Genomic DNA, 16,368 nt, shown 5'->3' on the forward strand with positions numbered 1-16,368 from the left:
CAAAGGTAGTGAGTTCTAGGCCAGTCTAGTCCTAATCTATATAGCAAGTTCAAGGATATCCAGGGCTACGAGAGAACCTGTCTCAAAATTAATTATTTCAATATCAGACTTAATGTTTGCATTCCAAAGGCTCCTAAGAGTTAGAGTCAGATCATTCTCTGCTCAACAGAGAAGTTTTCATGTAAAACAATTTTAATATCCACTGGGAAACTAGATGCATAGGATATTGTTCCTTTAAGAAATACCTGGACAGTCTTCTGGTCACCCTGATTTTTAGGGGATGGAAAAGATGTATTCAGATCCAAGACATCATGTTCCAGTGAGATGCTGTCACTTTTAGGCCACAGGTGAAAATACAGGGTCCAATAAAAGTGACTTAATAATTTATGAGTTAAATTTGAAAGGCCTTTACTGTGTATCTTTGTGTTGTAGATATACACCTTTATAGTATGAAGTATTAAACTATAGGCTGTCTTACTTTTCAAACTGGTCTACCAGTCCCGTGAATGAAATATCTTAGGCACTCGAGTATTTAATGTAACTATGCTTCTCACGGTGGGAGAGGTAGATGGACTGAAACAATATAGACATAAGGAGATGCTTACGTGGGTGCACTGCAAACACGAGGACCCGAGTTTGGCTCCTAAGCACCTAAGAGAAGCTGGGTATAGCCACACATGCTTGCAAGCCCAGTGCTGGAGTCACAGACTCAGCACCCCGGGGAAGCACTGACCAGCCAGTAAAGAGCATCTTTAGGTTCAACGAGACCTCATCTCAAAACACAAGGTGGAAAAGCAACCAAAGAAGGCACCTTATGGCAACCTCTGGCCTCCACATGTGCCCACACAGGTAAGTGTACCTGCACACACTTGTGCACACACATACACCATGCATACACCTCTCTATCCTCCCCATCTCTCCCCTTCCCTCCATCCCTCCCCCCAACACACTCACCAGAAGGAAAACACTGGCACCCCTGCTCTGCACCCTTTCAAAACTGCTCTCACTAAGTTGCTGATCAGTACCATTCTCTAAAGAAAGGAGAAAAATAACTGAGAGCCACTACATCCGGTCACCTGGTATAAAACTAACTCTATATATAGAGAAGTTTGCTCAGACACGCTGCTAAGTGTGAGGACCTACTTCTCACTGGGTGGTCTTGGGCTCTTGACAGGTATATGGAAACCCACCCAAATCAGGGAACCAGTTCAGACGACGCTTTAAAGGGTAGTCCCCTTAGAGCTGTATTTAAATGTAACTACTACTTAGCCTACTCAATGGGATCTCTCTCCCACACACAGACATTAACTTCATGTGACTGTAAAATGCCTAGAGCACACACTCTCCCTATAGAGCACTATACAATAACACTGTTATGCAGAGGACATATCATTAACCCAATCAACCAACCAGGGAGGCTCCGCCCACAACACAACACATAGAACCCACAATTAAAACGCAAGAAACACAAGGGACAATTTTCAAACACAAGTCTGCAGTATCTGAGGAGTTGTAACCTAGACTGTTCTCAAGGGACAATTCTTAAATACCAGCCTGCAGCATCCGAGGAGTTGTAACCTAGACTGTTCTCAAGAGTGGATGAGAACCCTGGATTTGCGACCGGCATCACCAGGAGACAGGCATACACACAGAGAGATTTAAATGTGAAGACTAATTTTTGCTTTAAATTAAAAATGATTTAGTCAATAAAGGCACCTGCTGCTAAGCATGGAGACCTGAGTTCCACCCCTGGGCACCACAATGGTGGGAGAGGTCTTCTGGCCCCCATGTAGTGCCCAGCCTCCTTGAAATCAATACATATTGAAAAAGGGTTTAAAGTGCCTTTATGTTTCTTAATGTTTTCAATGTGTAGAAACTAGGTTCTAAAAGTTGATTCCTTATTTTAAACCACGTGTGAAAAAGAGAAAACAGGATGCAATTTACAGTTGTATGATTAAACCTGAAAAAACACACACAAAGTGCAGGTGCCTCTTCCCCTGAGCCAACCTGCCATCTTCTTAATTTGAGACAGGGTCTCACTGATGCAGTGCAGGCTGGCGTGAGTTCAGGATCTTCCTGCTTGTTTCCAGACTCCGGCTCCAGGGGAGTACCAGCACCCTCATCTTTTGTCAACATTAGGAACACTGCTTTCACTTCACAGAGTCAAAAAGGAATGCTTTGGTTTCTGTACTTTCCGACCATTCAGATTAAATTCACAGTGAACTCCTTTGGTGTGAAACGAGTTCTCAACCTTTAGTCTATTCACATTAAAACATATCAATTTAAAAACATTTAAGAATAAAACTCTAGCATCAGGTTTTCTGGGTAAGAACATTTTGTCATGATCACTCTCCTGTAAGTGCATTTCAACGTAACATTCATAGAAATTCACACACACTGAATTCTCAAAACTTCAAGAAACTTGTGTTAATTTTCACAAGAAAAACTTCAAATAAGTCATTTCACTGAATCTAAACAAACATTAAAATTCTAGTTATCAGACATACACTGAGAAAGTACATCAAGGAGACCAGACAGCCCACTTCCTTCAACAGAGAGCTACACTTTGGTCTAAATTATTCATTTCAACAGAGCTTTATAGTGCAAACCCCCATCAAATCCACCACTCAGCACCCGTCTCCAAAAATGAGAAGAGAACTAACAAAAAGAAGCACTGGGGCAGATTTCCATTTTATGGAAATAACACTGAACCCATTAACTTGTGAAAACACAAACTTCATGACCTGGGGAAACGGCTGTGAGGTTTAACTGCCTGCTGCAGAAGCCTGAGGACAAGAGTTCAGATACACAGAAACCCGTCAGAATGTCAGACAGCAGCCTAGTGTCAGGAGCCAGCGCGGGACTCCGAGAGCAAGCTCCTAACAAGGCCAGCAACACGGGCAGCTCTGGTTGGACTGCGCTCGACCCAACGATGGAAGACCGCCCATATCAACTTTGGGCAACCACATGTATAGCATACAGGTGCACATGCACCTGCTTAGACACACACACACACACAGTATACACATTCATACACACACAATAAGTAGATTTCAATCTGTGCTAGATTTCATCACAAACCTTGATACAAAATTACAATCTGGTATGCAAAAGCTGTAACTATAGGAGCAATAATGATTACTACGGGTCACTTGGGAAATAACTTGGATTCATGCTCTAGCAATTAGCCTCTAAAAATACATTTGGGTTTGGGGAGACAGAGGTTGGTAAGGTGCTCATTTGCACAAGCATGAAAGCCTGACTTTATTCCTCTGAGTTCACCTAGGCAGAGCCAGGGAGACGGACGGGATCCCAGGAGCTCACCAGTCGGGCAGCCTGACCTAACTGGCAAGGCCCTGTCTTACTGACAGACCCTGTTTCAAAACAGAAGGTATGCAGTTCCTGAGGTGATATGGAAAACTGACCTTTGGCCTCCATATGTGCTCATGTATACACACAAAACACACACACACAAACTCACAGATCTGCACAAAAATTACATTTTATTTATAAATACTACCGCTGTGACTAAAAAACACAACAGGCTGAAAAATAAGTCAACTTAAATTCTTACCTTTCCCCCCCCCAAATGAAACTCTGTAGACAAGTCCACTGCTGCTCTTTTGCATTCTATCTTAGGCGTTTGTTCATTTGTTCTAAACTCCAGATTTTTTGCACGTGCCCATGAGCTTCCTACCATGAGCATCTCTAACAGTTCACACTCATCTTCTGTGTCAAACACAGGCACAGAAGAAACACCTCAACAATGCAGACTCCAAGTTAACAAGCTCCTTTTATGGGCCGAGAATTGCTGTAGTCACATAATACATACAAGTCATTAGACATCACAACTACCCTAAGAACTGTCAGTAGCCTGCTTTCAAAATTAAAATGAACCTGGGGCTGCAGAGCGCACACACCTATGGGACCCGCGTTCAATGCCCAGCACCCACATGGAGACTCACAGCCGTCTGTGTGTCCAGTTCCAGAGAATCCAACATCCTCTTTCACCCTCCACGGGTACCAGGCCTAAATGTGGTGTAGACATATGCAGTCAAATGCCCATACACATACAATTATATTGAAAGTACAGATAAATAAAGGGAACTGTGGCAGTGCTGAGTAACCTGCCAGAGTGTACCTACGTCTCCATGCCTCTCTACATTATTCTGCAAACTGAGTGAGAATCAACAAGTTCCTGTCAGAAATTCAGAAACACTACAGGTCTGGATAAAGGGAAAAGCTGAGGAGAAATAAAAATCTCAAGGCATGCAAAGCTGGAAACCAGCAAATAGGTTACAGGGTTCACACCAACAGGAGACAGTAAGTATCTGCTGTAATGACGTCTACACGGTACTAACAGTAACATCAACATCCTGTCTAGGCTTTTACAGTTTTCATGACATTAAAACAGGCATATATGCACACATGTGCACACATACACCCATACATACACACATGCTTTCATAACCTCAACCTCACTTTCCCCCAGTGCTGGGGATCAAAGCCCCAGCCTACATACACTAACAGGGAGGTTCTCAGGAGCAATCTCATAGACATGAAAACTCTCCTTGGTAAAGATATATGTCCAAGGATATGTCCAAAGATTTATTTACAGAGGTAAAACGGGAAACAGGTTTGAAATAAAATGAGTGAGTATACCCAAATCATTGTCACTTTAAAAAGGTATACTCAGCCAGGTGTGGTGGTGCACGCCTTTAATCCCAGCACTCGGGAGGCAGAGGCAGGCGGGTTGTGTGAGTTCGAGGCCAGACTGGTCTACAAAGCGAGTCCAGGACAGCCAAGGCTACACAGAGAAACCCTGTCTTGAAAAAAAAAAAACCAACAACAACAACAAAAAAGTTTTATAAAAGAAGGTAAATGGATATAACTTAATGCACTCTTCCTAAAGGAGAAAAAAAATCCCTGTACATTTTTATGTGAGTATACTAAAGAATGTTTTGGGGCTGCTAAAAAATGGCCACATGGTGGAAAGTCAGCAGATAGTTATGTAAACAGAAGAGCTCCGGAAGAGTCAGCTGAGTAGCAGGAGCGCCTCAGTTCACTAGACTGGATTCTAAGAACCAAGCTCAGCTGTTTCATCTCTGGCATTGTCCATCTGCAAGATGCGGTGCTCACAGTACCGCACGGAAGCTTGCTTCTCAGAGACTTCTGAGGTAGACACTGTCTTCTCAGACGCACAGCACATTGGCAGTGCTAACCCACAGCAAAGCGCTCCGGGTACCCTGAGCACAATTCTCAGGGCTCACTAGCACCTGGCACCTCAGCAGCCCCGGAAGCAGCACACACCTGCCCAATGCCCACCCAGCCACACGCTCACAGGTAAAGACACCCAAACAAATTAACACCCGCCAGTGTAACATGAATCCTTTACTAAACAGCTTCGTTGATGTTACTAGGACTAACATTTGATGTGAGAGATAAATTCGGATGATGTCTCTGAAGGGTACGCTCAGTGCGTCCTAAATACCTTACAACAGCCACTTCTCATCTATTCAGTCTCACTACAGAATCACACCTTTCGTGAGGTAATTGAGACTGCTCAAATACACATCTTTACAGTAGTGGGGGGAAAATGTGGTACTTGGCTAAATAAAATCACCAGACACCTCAACAATGGAAGGCTCAAGGGTTAAGGGCACACACAGGTAGAGGGCCCACTCAAGGTGGCTCACCACTGCCTAGACCTCCAATTACAGAGGATCCGATGCTTTCTTCTGGCCTCTGTAAGTTGCATTCACACATGTACGCACATGCAAACACACACACACATACACACACAATTAAAAATAAAATCTTAGAAACATAACTCTAAGGAAGCTAGAGAGAGTGGTGCATGCCTGTGAGTCCAGCGTTTGCAAGGCAGACAGGAGGACTGAGAAGCCTGCCAAGGCTCTCAATGCACGACGTTTTATATCTCCCTACCGCTAGCACACTTGTCTTTTTTCTATAAAATAATTAATAGCTGGTTGAACTGAATTGATTTGTCCTTTCTTTCCACTGTATCCCTCACAAAAGTATTTAGAATAAGGGCCAAGTTACTCAAAAGTTATTCTATTAAAACACTTATAACTGCCATAGAATGCAATAATTATGAGTATATGATTTAATTTTAATCGTTTTTTGGGTTTTTCGAGACAAGGTTTCTCTGTGTAGCTTTGGTTGTTCTGGACTCGCCTGCCTCTACCTCCCAAGTGTTGGGATTAGATGCGTGCACCACGATGTCTGGCCTAATTATAACCTTGATAATGTTTAAAAACAAGGTAATTAGGATTAAAAGAAATCTATGTAACATTCAAGCAACTCTGTGTGTGTGTATACATGCATACATACATACACATATATATATATATATACTAAATAAGCATTAGTAAAAAGCTTTAAGAGTCTAAAGTAAGTTATTTTTAATTAAGCAATCTGTGTTTCATTTTTTCCAGTGTAGGTGTATGTAAGAGAATCTGAGGACATTACAAACTACTTAAGCCTCTCCACTGAATTCAACCACTTCCTCTCAAAAAACCCCCTCATACTATTAAGTACAAAGCAAAGTCATTCTTAGTTATCTTTATAAGATGTATAACATTCTTACTGTTTGAATAAAAATACTCAATAATGAATGGGTAAATTATGAAACTTTTCCAAGAAAATACATTTCCAATAGAAACCTAGAAAAGTTACTTAGATAAGCAGACTACAAAAACTGAACTGCAATAAAATGAAATTATATATATTTAAGTGCATTATTCAATGGTCATATAAACTCAGAAGTATTCAGACTCTCATATCAACCCTCCATTAACAGTCCTCACATCAATCACAGGCCACTCAGGATAATATGAGGAAGGAAAGGAGGCTCCAGCTACCCCCATCCCTCCCTTCCACTCTGAGCTCTCAGAACCAAAGGATCTGAGACGCACTTGCCTCCTCTAAGGAAGAAGTGACAGCCACTGTCTAAGTATATTTTAGGTAATACAGTCCACGCAGTCACAGCTGGCACATAGATACACTACATGGAGTCTCCTTAGTAAGCAACTACTACTAAAACATGGGGTTTTTTGATTTTGTTGTTATTGAGATAGGTCCCTCTACATATAGCCCAGGCTGCCCTGCAACTCACTATGTAGACCAGGCTGGCTTACAATTCAGAGATCTGTCTGCTTCTGTCTCCAGAGTGCTGGGATTAAAGGTGTGTGCCACCACAAATGTGACAAGGAATATACATCAGAAAACTGAAAGATTACCCCCATGATTTCACTCCTTGCAAATATGCTCTTTTCTTTTAACAGCTCACTCATACAAATGGTAACAAAAGTGTATGGCCAACTCATTCCAGTATGTTTTAATACACAATTATTAAATTAAGAAAAATAGCACTTAATACAATATCTTAGAAATTACACATATTACTATAAATGGATTTACGTTCTGCCTCCAAGGACATGAACCAGGAGTAGAATACAAGCAAGTAGAACACAGTACAAGATGGCCCCAGCTCAGCCCTCCGCACCCTCCACCGTTCCTCAGTGAGGCTACTGAGAAGCAAACTCCCGCAGGTGGATAGACGGCCCAGCAGCTAAGAGTGAGCGCCTCCCTTGCGTGGAGTTGAGTTCTGCTCTGAGTGTCCATGTCAGATAAGCTACCTGTGCCTTTAACTCCAGGGGATTTGGATGCCTTTCTCTGGCCCCCTTGGGTACCTGCCACTCATACCCCCCAACACACACATGATTTAAAACATGAAATAAACATATTTTTAAAACTAAAATAAGTAGGTAGTATTCCTCAAGTAAATACTCAAACAGGCCAAGACAGGGGTTATAATAAGATACTTGAAAAATGCAGAATATGAATGAGAAAAATGTTTTTATATCCTAGTGTATGAAGTATAGTAAAGATACTATAGCTAAGAAGAGCTTAAAGGACACAGCAGATGTTTAAAGAGGAGAAAGGGCTGGAGAATGTCTCCTCAGCTAATGGGCACCTCTGTTCTTCCAGAGGACTGGAGTGTGGTTCTCACATCCACACGGTGGCTCATTCCAGGGCATCTGAACCCTTCTCCTGACCTGAGCAGGGACCAAGCACTCCTACACACGGTGCAGCCAGCATCCTCAAGCAATCAGAAGAAAACAAAGTCAGTGGGCAGGAGGGGGAGGATCAGGAAGAAAGCCCTGGGGGTGGAGAGGAGGGGTAGACACTGCTAAAGAAAGAAAGAAATCCACAAGAGATACAACAGACTCAGACCAGCTGGCTGTGTCAAAGATGCTCCAGGACTCTTCGGTGAAACAGACGGTCCTCAGGCTGGAGCCTGGGCTTTGGAGGGTTTGGAACTTTTAGGAGGTACAGCCTTGGTGGAAGTGGGTCGCTAGAGGGCAGAAATGGGTTTTATTCCTGACCCTTGTCCTCCTAGCCTTGTGGACTTCATCCCCAAACCAAGAATTCAAATAGCCCCTAAGTTGCTTGGCAGGTTCATCACAGCAACAAAAACAGTAAATAATAACTAGTACCTCACAGTCACAGAACACCTGAAAGGTGCTCCAGCAGACACACGCGGGACTGTAACTCACAGTCACAGGACACCTGAAAGGTGTTCCAGCAGACACACGCGGGACTGTAACTCACAGTCACAGGACACCTGAAAGGTGCTCCAGCAGACAAGGGGTTCAATTTGCTGTCATGAAAACTAAGCCACACAATCATGATCATGTACTAACACGTCAAAAACATTTTTGTGATAGTCTGAAAGGAAGAGAAGATAAGGGACTCAAAGTAAAAAAGACAAAGGGGTCTAACATGAGAAGTCAACATAATTAAACCTAACCGAGCTGGGAACGGCAGAGGAGACCTGCAACTCCAGCACTGAGACCAAAGTCTACTGGAACACTACTATGTATGACCGAACACTACTAAAGCCTTCTGCTGCACGGAGACTTTCTTACCTCCAAAGATGCTTTCTAATCGCTCAACATCCTTTCTCTATACTTAAATAGGGGAAGGAAGCTACTTGAAAATAACTCAAAAAAAAAAAAAAACAGTCGGCAAAAATATTAAAACCTAACAGAAATTCGAAACTACAGGACCTTAAAATGTATTAGTAGAGCCCCAAGATAGAGAAATATTTAGTATATGCCACAGCAGGCCTAATGATAGACCTACCTTTCTGTAACCTAAGATCTGAGAACAGCAGCACATACCTTTTCAACCCAGCAGCTGGGAGGCTGAGGAGGAGTGTTCTGAGCCAGACGCAGCATAGGCTACACAGTGAACTGTAGGCCAACATGGGTGAGAGGACAAAAAACTGACCAAAGCCACAAGGTTAAGAAATGGCAAAATAAGAATCAGAAGTTAACAATTATTATGAGGACTGATTTCTGTAGCATATAAATAAATAAATAAATATATGTAATTCTGTTTACAGACAAATACATATATACATACACATATATTGCTAAAATTACTAAAGTTAAAACAGAAAAAAACATGGACAAAAACTAAGAACTAAAAGTTCTAAGAATGGAGATAATTTAAAATTATGGAAAGGCAGGAGAAAAAGTGTATGTATGTGTAGTAAGAATTCCTATGGGATGGGAATAAGATACAGAACCTCAGATGCACATGAAGACACAATGACCCAGGATATTATAAAACTGTATCTGAACTCCAATCTGAAGAAAATATAGCCAAGTAGAAGAGGACAACAGAAAGAAGGGGAACCTCATGGACATGTACCCATGTGACCACACAGTGGGGAACCTCATGGAGGTGTACCCATGTGACCGCACAGTGGGGAGCCTCATGGAGGTGTACCCATGTGACCGCACAGTGGGGAGCCTCATGGAGGTGTACCCATGTGACCACACAGTGGGGAGCCTCATGGAGGTGTACCCATGTGACCGCACAGTGGGGAGCCTCATGGAGGTGTACCCATGTGACCGCACAGTGGGGAGCCTCATGGAGGTGTACCCATGTGACCGCACAGTGGGGAGCCTCATGGAGGTGTACCCAGGACACTGCACAGTGGGGAGCCTCATGGAGGTGTGCCCAGGACACTGCACAGTGGATAAGCTAAACAGATTACTTAGAGGGGCTGAAGAAATAAAAGCAGAAAAATTAGGGGAAAAAAGTGGGGGTGGGGCACAGGGGGCAGAGAGGAAGGAAGGGACGGGGAAAGAGAGAGAGAAAATTACACAGACATCTCAGGAAAAGTATTCTGGGTCTAGGGTAGAAAATATTTTAAGAGGAGATACACTGGGCCAAGAAACTACTTAGATGTTTCTGTAGTTCTTACGGAAGCTAAATGCCTTTTAAGAGAGTACTAAAGATGGGCCCTAGTGGGGCAGACGATGTGTCAGGTCCTCTTGATTCATAGACCCACATATCTGGGTATTCAAATGTTCACTAACATATATTTGTAACCCCAAGTCACTACTCAGGGCACCGCAGCTATCACTTACAGTCCTCCAAAGAGCACTGGACAATGAGTCAACAGGTAAGTCCCCAGGGTGAGGCCAAACATGGCAACACTATTTTCTTGCTTAAGCTCTCACACCGTAAACATGTACTTTTCATGATTGATTTGGTGTCGTGGTTTTCTGGTTTTGTCCAAGATCCCTAAGCATCAGAAAACACAGTACACATTAAATGAGGTATTATGTTATATGGAAGTGGACTACTGACATGTCTAAGACCTCTAAGCATCAGAGCACAGTGCACATTAAATGATGTATTATGCTATAAACTGTCACCTGTGAGCTCAACGCTAATGCATTAATGAGATGCAAAGACCCATATTAAATAGTGTATCTTTAACAGAGGCATGTGTAAAACAAAGTTACATACTGAGTGGTTGGTGGGCTCATCAGTTACAGGACACACCAAACATAAACATCCTACAGAAAGAATGTCTCAGGAAACCCTAACTCAGGATTTTCAGTCACTCTGAACTATGATTAACGCAAATAAGAACTAACTGTCTAAATGTACATGTGCACACATACATGCTCACTAACGGTCCACATGCACATGTGCACACATGCACAGGTACACACACGCCAGTGGGAAAACCACTATAAATGGTGAATATATTAGAAGAAACTCCTCACACCCAGGTGGACTGCTTTTTAACCCATTTATAGAAAAATGAAAAAGTAGCACTTTCCACTAAGTTACCAAGACACCATTCTGAAGTGTCAGACTCCTAAAGAAACTTCTAATGAGTAAATAGTGTTTTATACTTGATTTAAAAAACCTCAGAATTATAATTTCTTTCAATGTAGCTTTTATAAAAATATACATATACACTCAAAATGTGACAAGTTTGCAGAGTCTGGAAATAAGTTACATAGTTACAGAGTCATATATAATTATAGGTACAAACATTAAAAACTACCATAGAAAGTCCCTTTCTAGTCAACATTATCTTTGTTTATACACATCCCATTAAACAGAAAACAATTTCTAAGCTACTACAGAACTCATTTTATAAACATATATATACATATATATCTGTGAACATAAAAGAAAAAGTTGATACATAATTCATTGTCAGTATATAATGATCTAAACACATATTCAATGCCAACCTAAAAGACAACAGCCGTCTGCAAACCAGTTCTTTTTCTTGCACTTTACTATCTGAAGTGCTTCCTTTTTATATTCAAATCACCTCCCTGGCATTATCACTGGGGTGAGAACTAGATGCACAATATCCAGGCACCAAAATTAAATATAACAGCTACTACTGTCCTTTGAGAAAGGTTCAAAGTGAAAGGGGGGGGGGGTGTAAATAGGTGAGGATGCAAGTGGGAAAGAAGGAAAAATTAAAACTCAAAGTGTTCTGTACAGACCTGTGGTTCTAGACAATTAAGAACCAGGTCCTTTACAATGAGAATGACAAAATATCCATGGACACAAGATCTTTTAAAAAAACAGAGCAAAGAGCAAAAATAATCATTTTGAACATCTTTTATGTCATTTAGAACTAATTTTATTGTATTCCTATCTAAATAGAGGCATTTGACCACAACACAAACAGAAATGGCTTTGCAAGTCAACACGGATATCTGAAATAGAAAATAAACTTGACATACACAACATCCCTGAGCTTCCACAACAGCAGCAGCTGGTGCACACTTGGTGTAAATACCCCACAACATTCTGCCTACCAGGGAGCACACCCTGCTCTATGCCAAGCATCATGGCCACGGGTAGGAGCAGGAAGAGGCATCGTGGTCTCACCCTCTAAGTCTCAGAAACTGTGACATCCCACAGTCAGAGGGCAAGACCTTGTCGGGAACATGCCTGACAGGCCAGCAGCCAAGACAAGGAAAACAGAAAGGCTAGGAAGTGGTCTTAAAAAAGAAATTTCACACACACACACACACACACACTCACACACACACACACACACACACACACACCAGGGAATAGTGAAGCAGCTGCCAGAAAAACAAAACACAAAACAAAACAAAACAAAAAAACACTAATGGAGGTAAAAGAAATGCCCTAAGTGGCAGTTTTGATCCTAAGTGGCCAAAAAAGAGACACACAGTCCACATAACTAAGTATAGCTTACAAACTATTTTTTCTTCTTAAAAATTACTCCATCATCAAAGTAAAATAATACTATCACACTCTTCAGTGTGGCTTTCTGTGCAAAGAGAACCACTTGCATAGGGCTCAATCTGTGAGTAGTTAGGAGTTACAAACTCCCAGAATACAATTACATTCTAAACTGGACACTCCCTAGACATAGCTCTACATAGTTCGGCTACTAAACTAATGGAGGTAAAAGACTAAAAACCCAAGATAGTAGCTGGGGGTAACCCTAATTTTAATGCTAATCCTAAAATTTGCATGTTGTAGATTTTATAATCTCCTAAACATTATAAGCAATGAAATATTCCATTATAAAGACAATGTGGGACTTACACTGTGGCTCATTAAAATATTGGATATGGTAGTATCATGCTCAGCTAACACTACTGAAAAAAATCACTTTGAATATAAACACACTGACACACTCACATACACACATATACACATAAACACACACTCAAAGAGACATATATATATATATATCCACACATATATACATATACACATACACAAGAGACACACACATATACATACTAGCAGACAGTCACAGACACACATACACACACACACACAGAGAAACACACATACGTAAATGCACATACTCACACAGAGATATACACACACACACACACACATACAATCAAGGAACAGTGAAGCTGCTGTCAGGAAAAAATATTACTACTTAGAGGACAGATCCTCAATTACCACTAAGAAATTACATTTTGCAAGAAATATTAACACTACTCTTTATCATTCTAGGCAAAAGACCATTATCCCTGATTAGTAATTTTTCCTTGATATTCCTGATTATTATAAATTATGTCAGTCAGATATATTTGGCATTAAAATCTTATTCCACAATTTTACGCTCTAGGAAAAGCAGGCATGTGCATCCCCTGGAGAGTGGCTGTGTTTAGAAAGTGCTCTCTGGTGCTCCCCAGCTCTAGCTGAAGAGCAGTGCTGCACAAGACACACCCGTCCCTGACTACAGCTGCCAGCGGCAGGAAGGCAGGGGCCACGTCTCGTTACTTACTCTAAAGAAACTGCTAGAGGTCGGGTAAAACTATTTAAATAACATGCAAACATATTCCCAAATACTTTCTATATGTTTATTTTAAAAAGGCTGCCTTAAAAATCTATAAAATATATAACATATAAAAATAATGTATTACTCCAACTTCAATATATACATGGTCCCTTAAAAGATTTTCATTTCATCATCAAAAATGCACCTTAACCATATTTTGTATTACTTTCAAAAATCAAGATTTTTAAGGTTTTCTAATAGAAAGCTTTAGGAGTCACATAAGTGAAATAATAAAAGTAGGAATGATACTAGTAATATGTGCGAATACAAACATGTGTGTGCCGGAGCAACAGCCTCCACACTATGGCAAGTAGCTGCACTTTCATTTCAGATAAAAAAGCACAAAAGTATTTCATAGAAAAGACTTAAGTTGGATATCACGTGAAGTATCTGAGGTTCAAGTCACAATATTGTATTTCCATACATACATTGTAAACACACACTCTTATGAGCTAGCAACTTAAATGAAACCAGCCATTATTCCAAGAAGACAACACAAAAAAATTCCCAGTGCAAAAATCCTTATCAACCTAAATTGTTACAATGGACTTAAGACAATTTTAATAAAGCTCACAATTTGAATCGCATAATATAAAATGATCCTACGAAGACTTTACAGTAAGGTTAAAAAGCTTACAGCAGAAACCAAGCTTTCCTTGTGTCCCTATTCTCTAGTAAAAGCTTTCCTTTGGTTGGCTTTTACAATGTCATCCGGAGACGCTGATTTGAAGTCAAAAGGTGTTATTGCTGCAAGAGGACTTATTTCTCTGTCCGACACATCTTGAACTTGTCTGCTATAAAGGAAAGTCTTGTAGAGGTCAAGAGTGCGCCTCTTGCAGCTTTTCAGTGGGTAACGAAGACACAGCGTTGAGGCAAAAGCTGAAGGCCTAGCCGCAAGGGCCTTGGTCCACGACACAGACAGAGGAGCTTTCCTAACAAGGGAGCCTTTCTTGTTCTTCTTACTATCCTTAGTAGAACTGGAATTTTTCCCTAACTTTGAACTTAGAACTTTAGCCTCTGGTGTTGGAGCAACTGACGGGTCACCTGCAGGCTTTGGGACAAACTCTGGAGCTTTTATCAGGACACTAAGATCGATGTTTGAGTCACTTCCAGGACTCCTTGTTTCAGATAAACCAAGCTCAAAGGAATCTCTCTTAATCGGAGAGTTGTCTAGCTCAATCGATTTTGCAATCAAATCAGAAAGGGACAAATTCTCCAGGTCTCTCGTGGGAGCTTTACAAAACGCCAAAGATGACAGAGATCCTGTTAATTCCGATACTCCATTAGCAGACTGGGAGTGCTCTGCCAGCTGGGAGAGGGGAAGGGAACGCAGGCTGGCAGGTGCCCGGGTACACAGGCTGGGTAAGGAAGAGCACTGGCTGGAGCTGTTCCCTCTGTGTTCCTCCAGCAGCTCAGCTAGTGACGGACCTCCACACTGGGAAAATGGTAAGCTGATATTCTTTCCAGTATGATTCTTGGCACTTTGTCCAAGTTCAGTGCTCATCTGGGAATTAGAATTATTTTCCACTGAGCTAGGTAAGTGCAATGTATTATTTAAAGTTCCAAAGGTGTTCTGCACTGGAATGCTCTGAAAATCAGGTAGTGAACTAGTTTGAATGCCCAAAGAGCCACTAGCTGCTATGTCCCCCCTCATTAGGGACTTTAGGTCTGGTATTCCTTTGAGAGTGAATTCCTCTTCAGGAGCACACACAGATGCACGAGGTCCTACCACATCAGCATCTAGCGTCTTAGGAAGCGGGCTTTGCAGACTGTTTGAGGACGGCAGTCTGACTGACGGCTGGCTCGCACAGAAATCTCTTGACATGTCATGGATCAGGGGAGCTAGAGACAGCTCTCTTGCTAACTTACATGGTTCCAGCTCCTCCTCACTCTGGGGCCTGGCAAGTTCCTCTTTGCCATGAGGCAAATACTGACTTGGCACAAGGGTAGAACTGTGTGATCCATAGTTTGCTACTGAGCTACAACAATCAGATTTGCTACTGATCCCCAAGTGATTCTCTGACTGAACATTTTCTGAAGAAACTTCCAAGGAAGAAAATAAGACTCCTTACCTTACAAGAGCCATTGATGTTCAGATGGGCGAGTTGAATTTGCAGAGGACAGTCACAGCAACCAAAGGGAAACATGAAACGAGGCATTTAATTACTAAGTGCTTCCCTTGACCACAATATAAATACAGCGATACTTGTTTGTTATTCAGCAATAGGGACCATACGGAAAATGAAGGAGTATTTATTACCTCTAACGACCTACAGTGGCTTCACACATGTCCACTGGTGTATGTAATGGGAAGTGTCAATATTCTAATCATCATGAACTTACTGAATCAGAAACTTCATGAGTGTGAGACTCTGTCATAGTGAAATTATCATGATTACCTCATTAAAACTTCTTTTTAAAAAAACTGGGTTCATTTTGTTCTGTGTTTTAACACATTAAAAACAACAAGCAAACAACACCTGTGACTTTTCTGTTCTAGGGACACATTATTAATACAGAAAACACTATCATCACAATCAAATAAAAGTACATGTCTGGGCCCCCTCCCCCACAGAAACTCTGATTTCAATAAGCTATATGCAATTTTGCACATTCTAACCCAAAGATTAAAGGACATACCAATCCAGTTAATAAATGATCACACTCGC

The 16,368-nt window shown here is 41.4% G+C and overlaps 1 protein-coding gene across 2 annotated transcripts in view; it reads right to left on the reverse strand.

Moving 5' to 3' along the window:
* The window catches only part of HBS1L (HBS1 like translational GTPase), a 65,675-nt gene that overhangs the window by 39,358 nt on the left and 9,949 nt on the right, over nt 1–16,368 (reverse strand). Inside the window, exon 5 of one of the 2 annotated variants that reach the window (XM_084777570.1) lies at nt 12,371–15,766. The exons of the other annotated variant lie outside the window; for it this stretch is intronic. Within the exon in view, the coding sequence (XP_084633696.1) occupies nt 14,364–15,766 (1,403 nt within the window). The 3' untranslated portion in view covers nt 12,371–14,363. Of the gene's footprint in view, nt 1–12,370; nt 15,767–16,368 lie in introns of those variants that run through there. 2 annotated transcript variants of the gene reach the window in all.

The sequence above is a fragment of the Acomys minous genome (assembly GCF_964271855.1).
Source record: "Acomys minous genome assembly, chromosome: 3".
Classification (NCBI taxonomy): Eukaryota; Metazoa; Chordata; class Mammalia; order Rodentia; family Muridae; genus Acomys; species Acomys minous.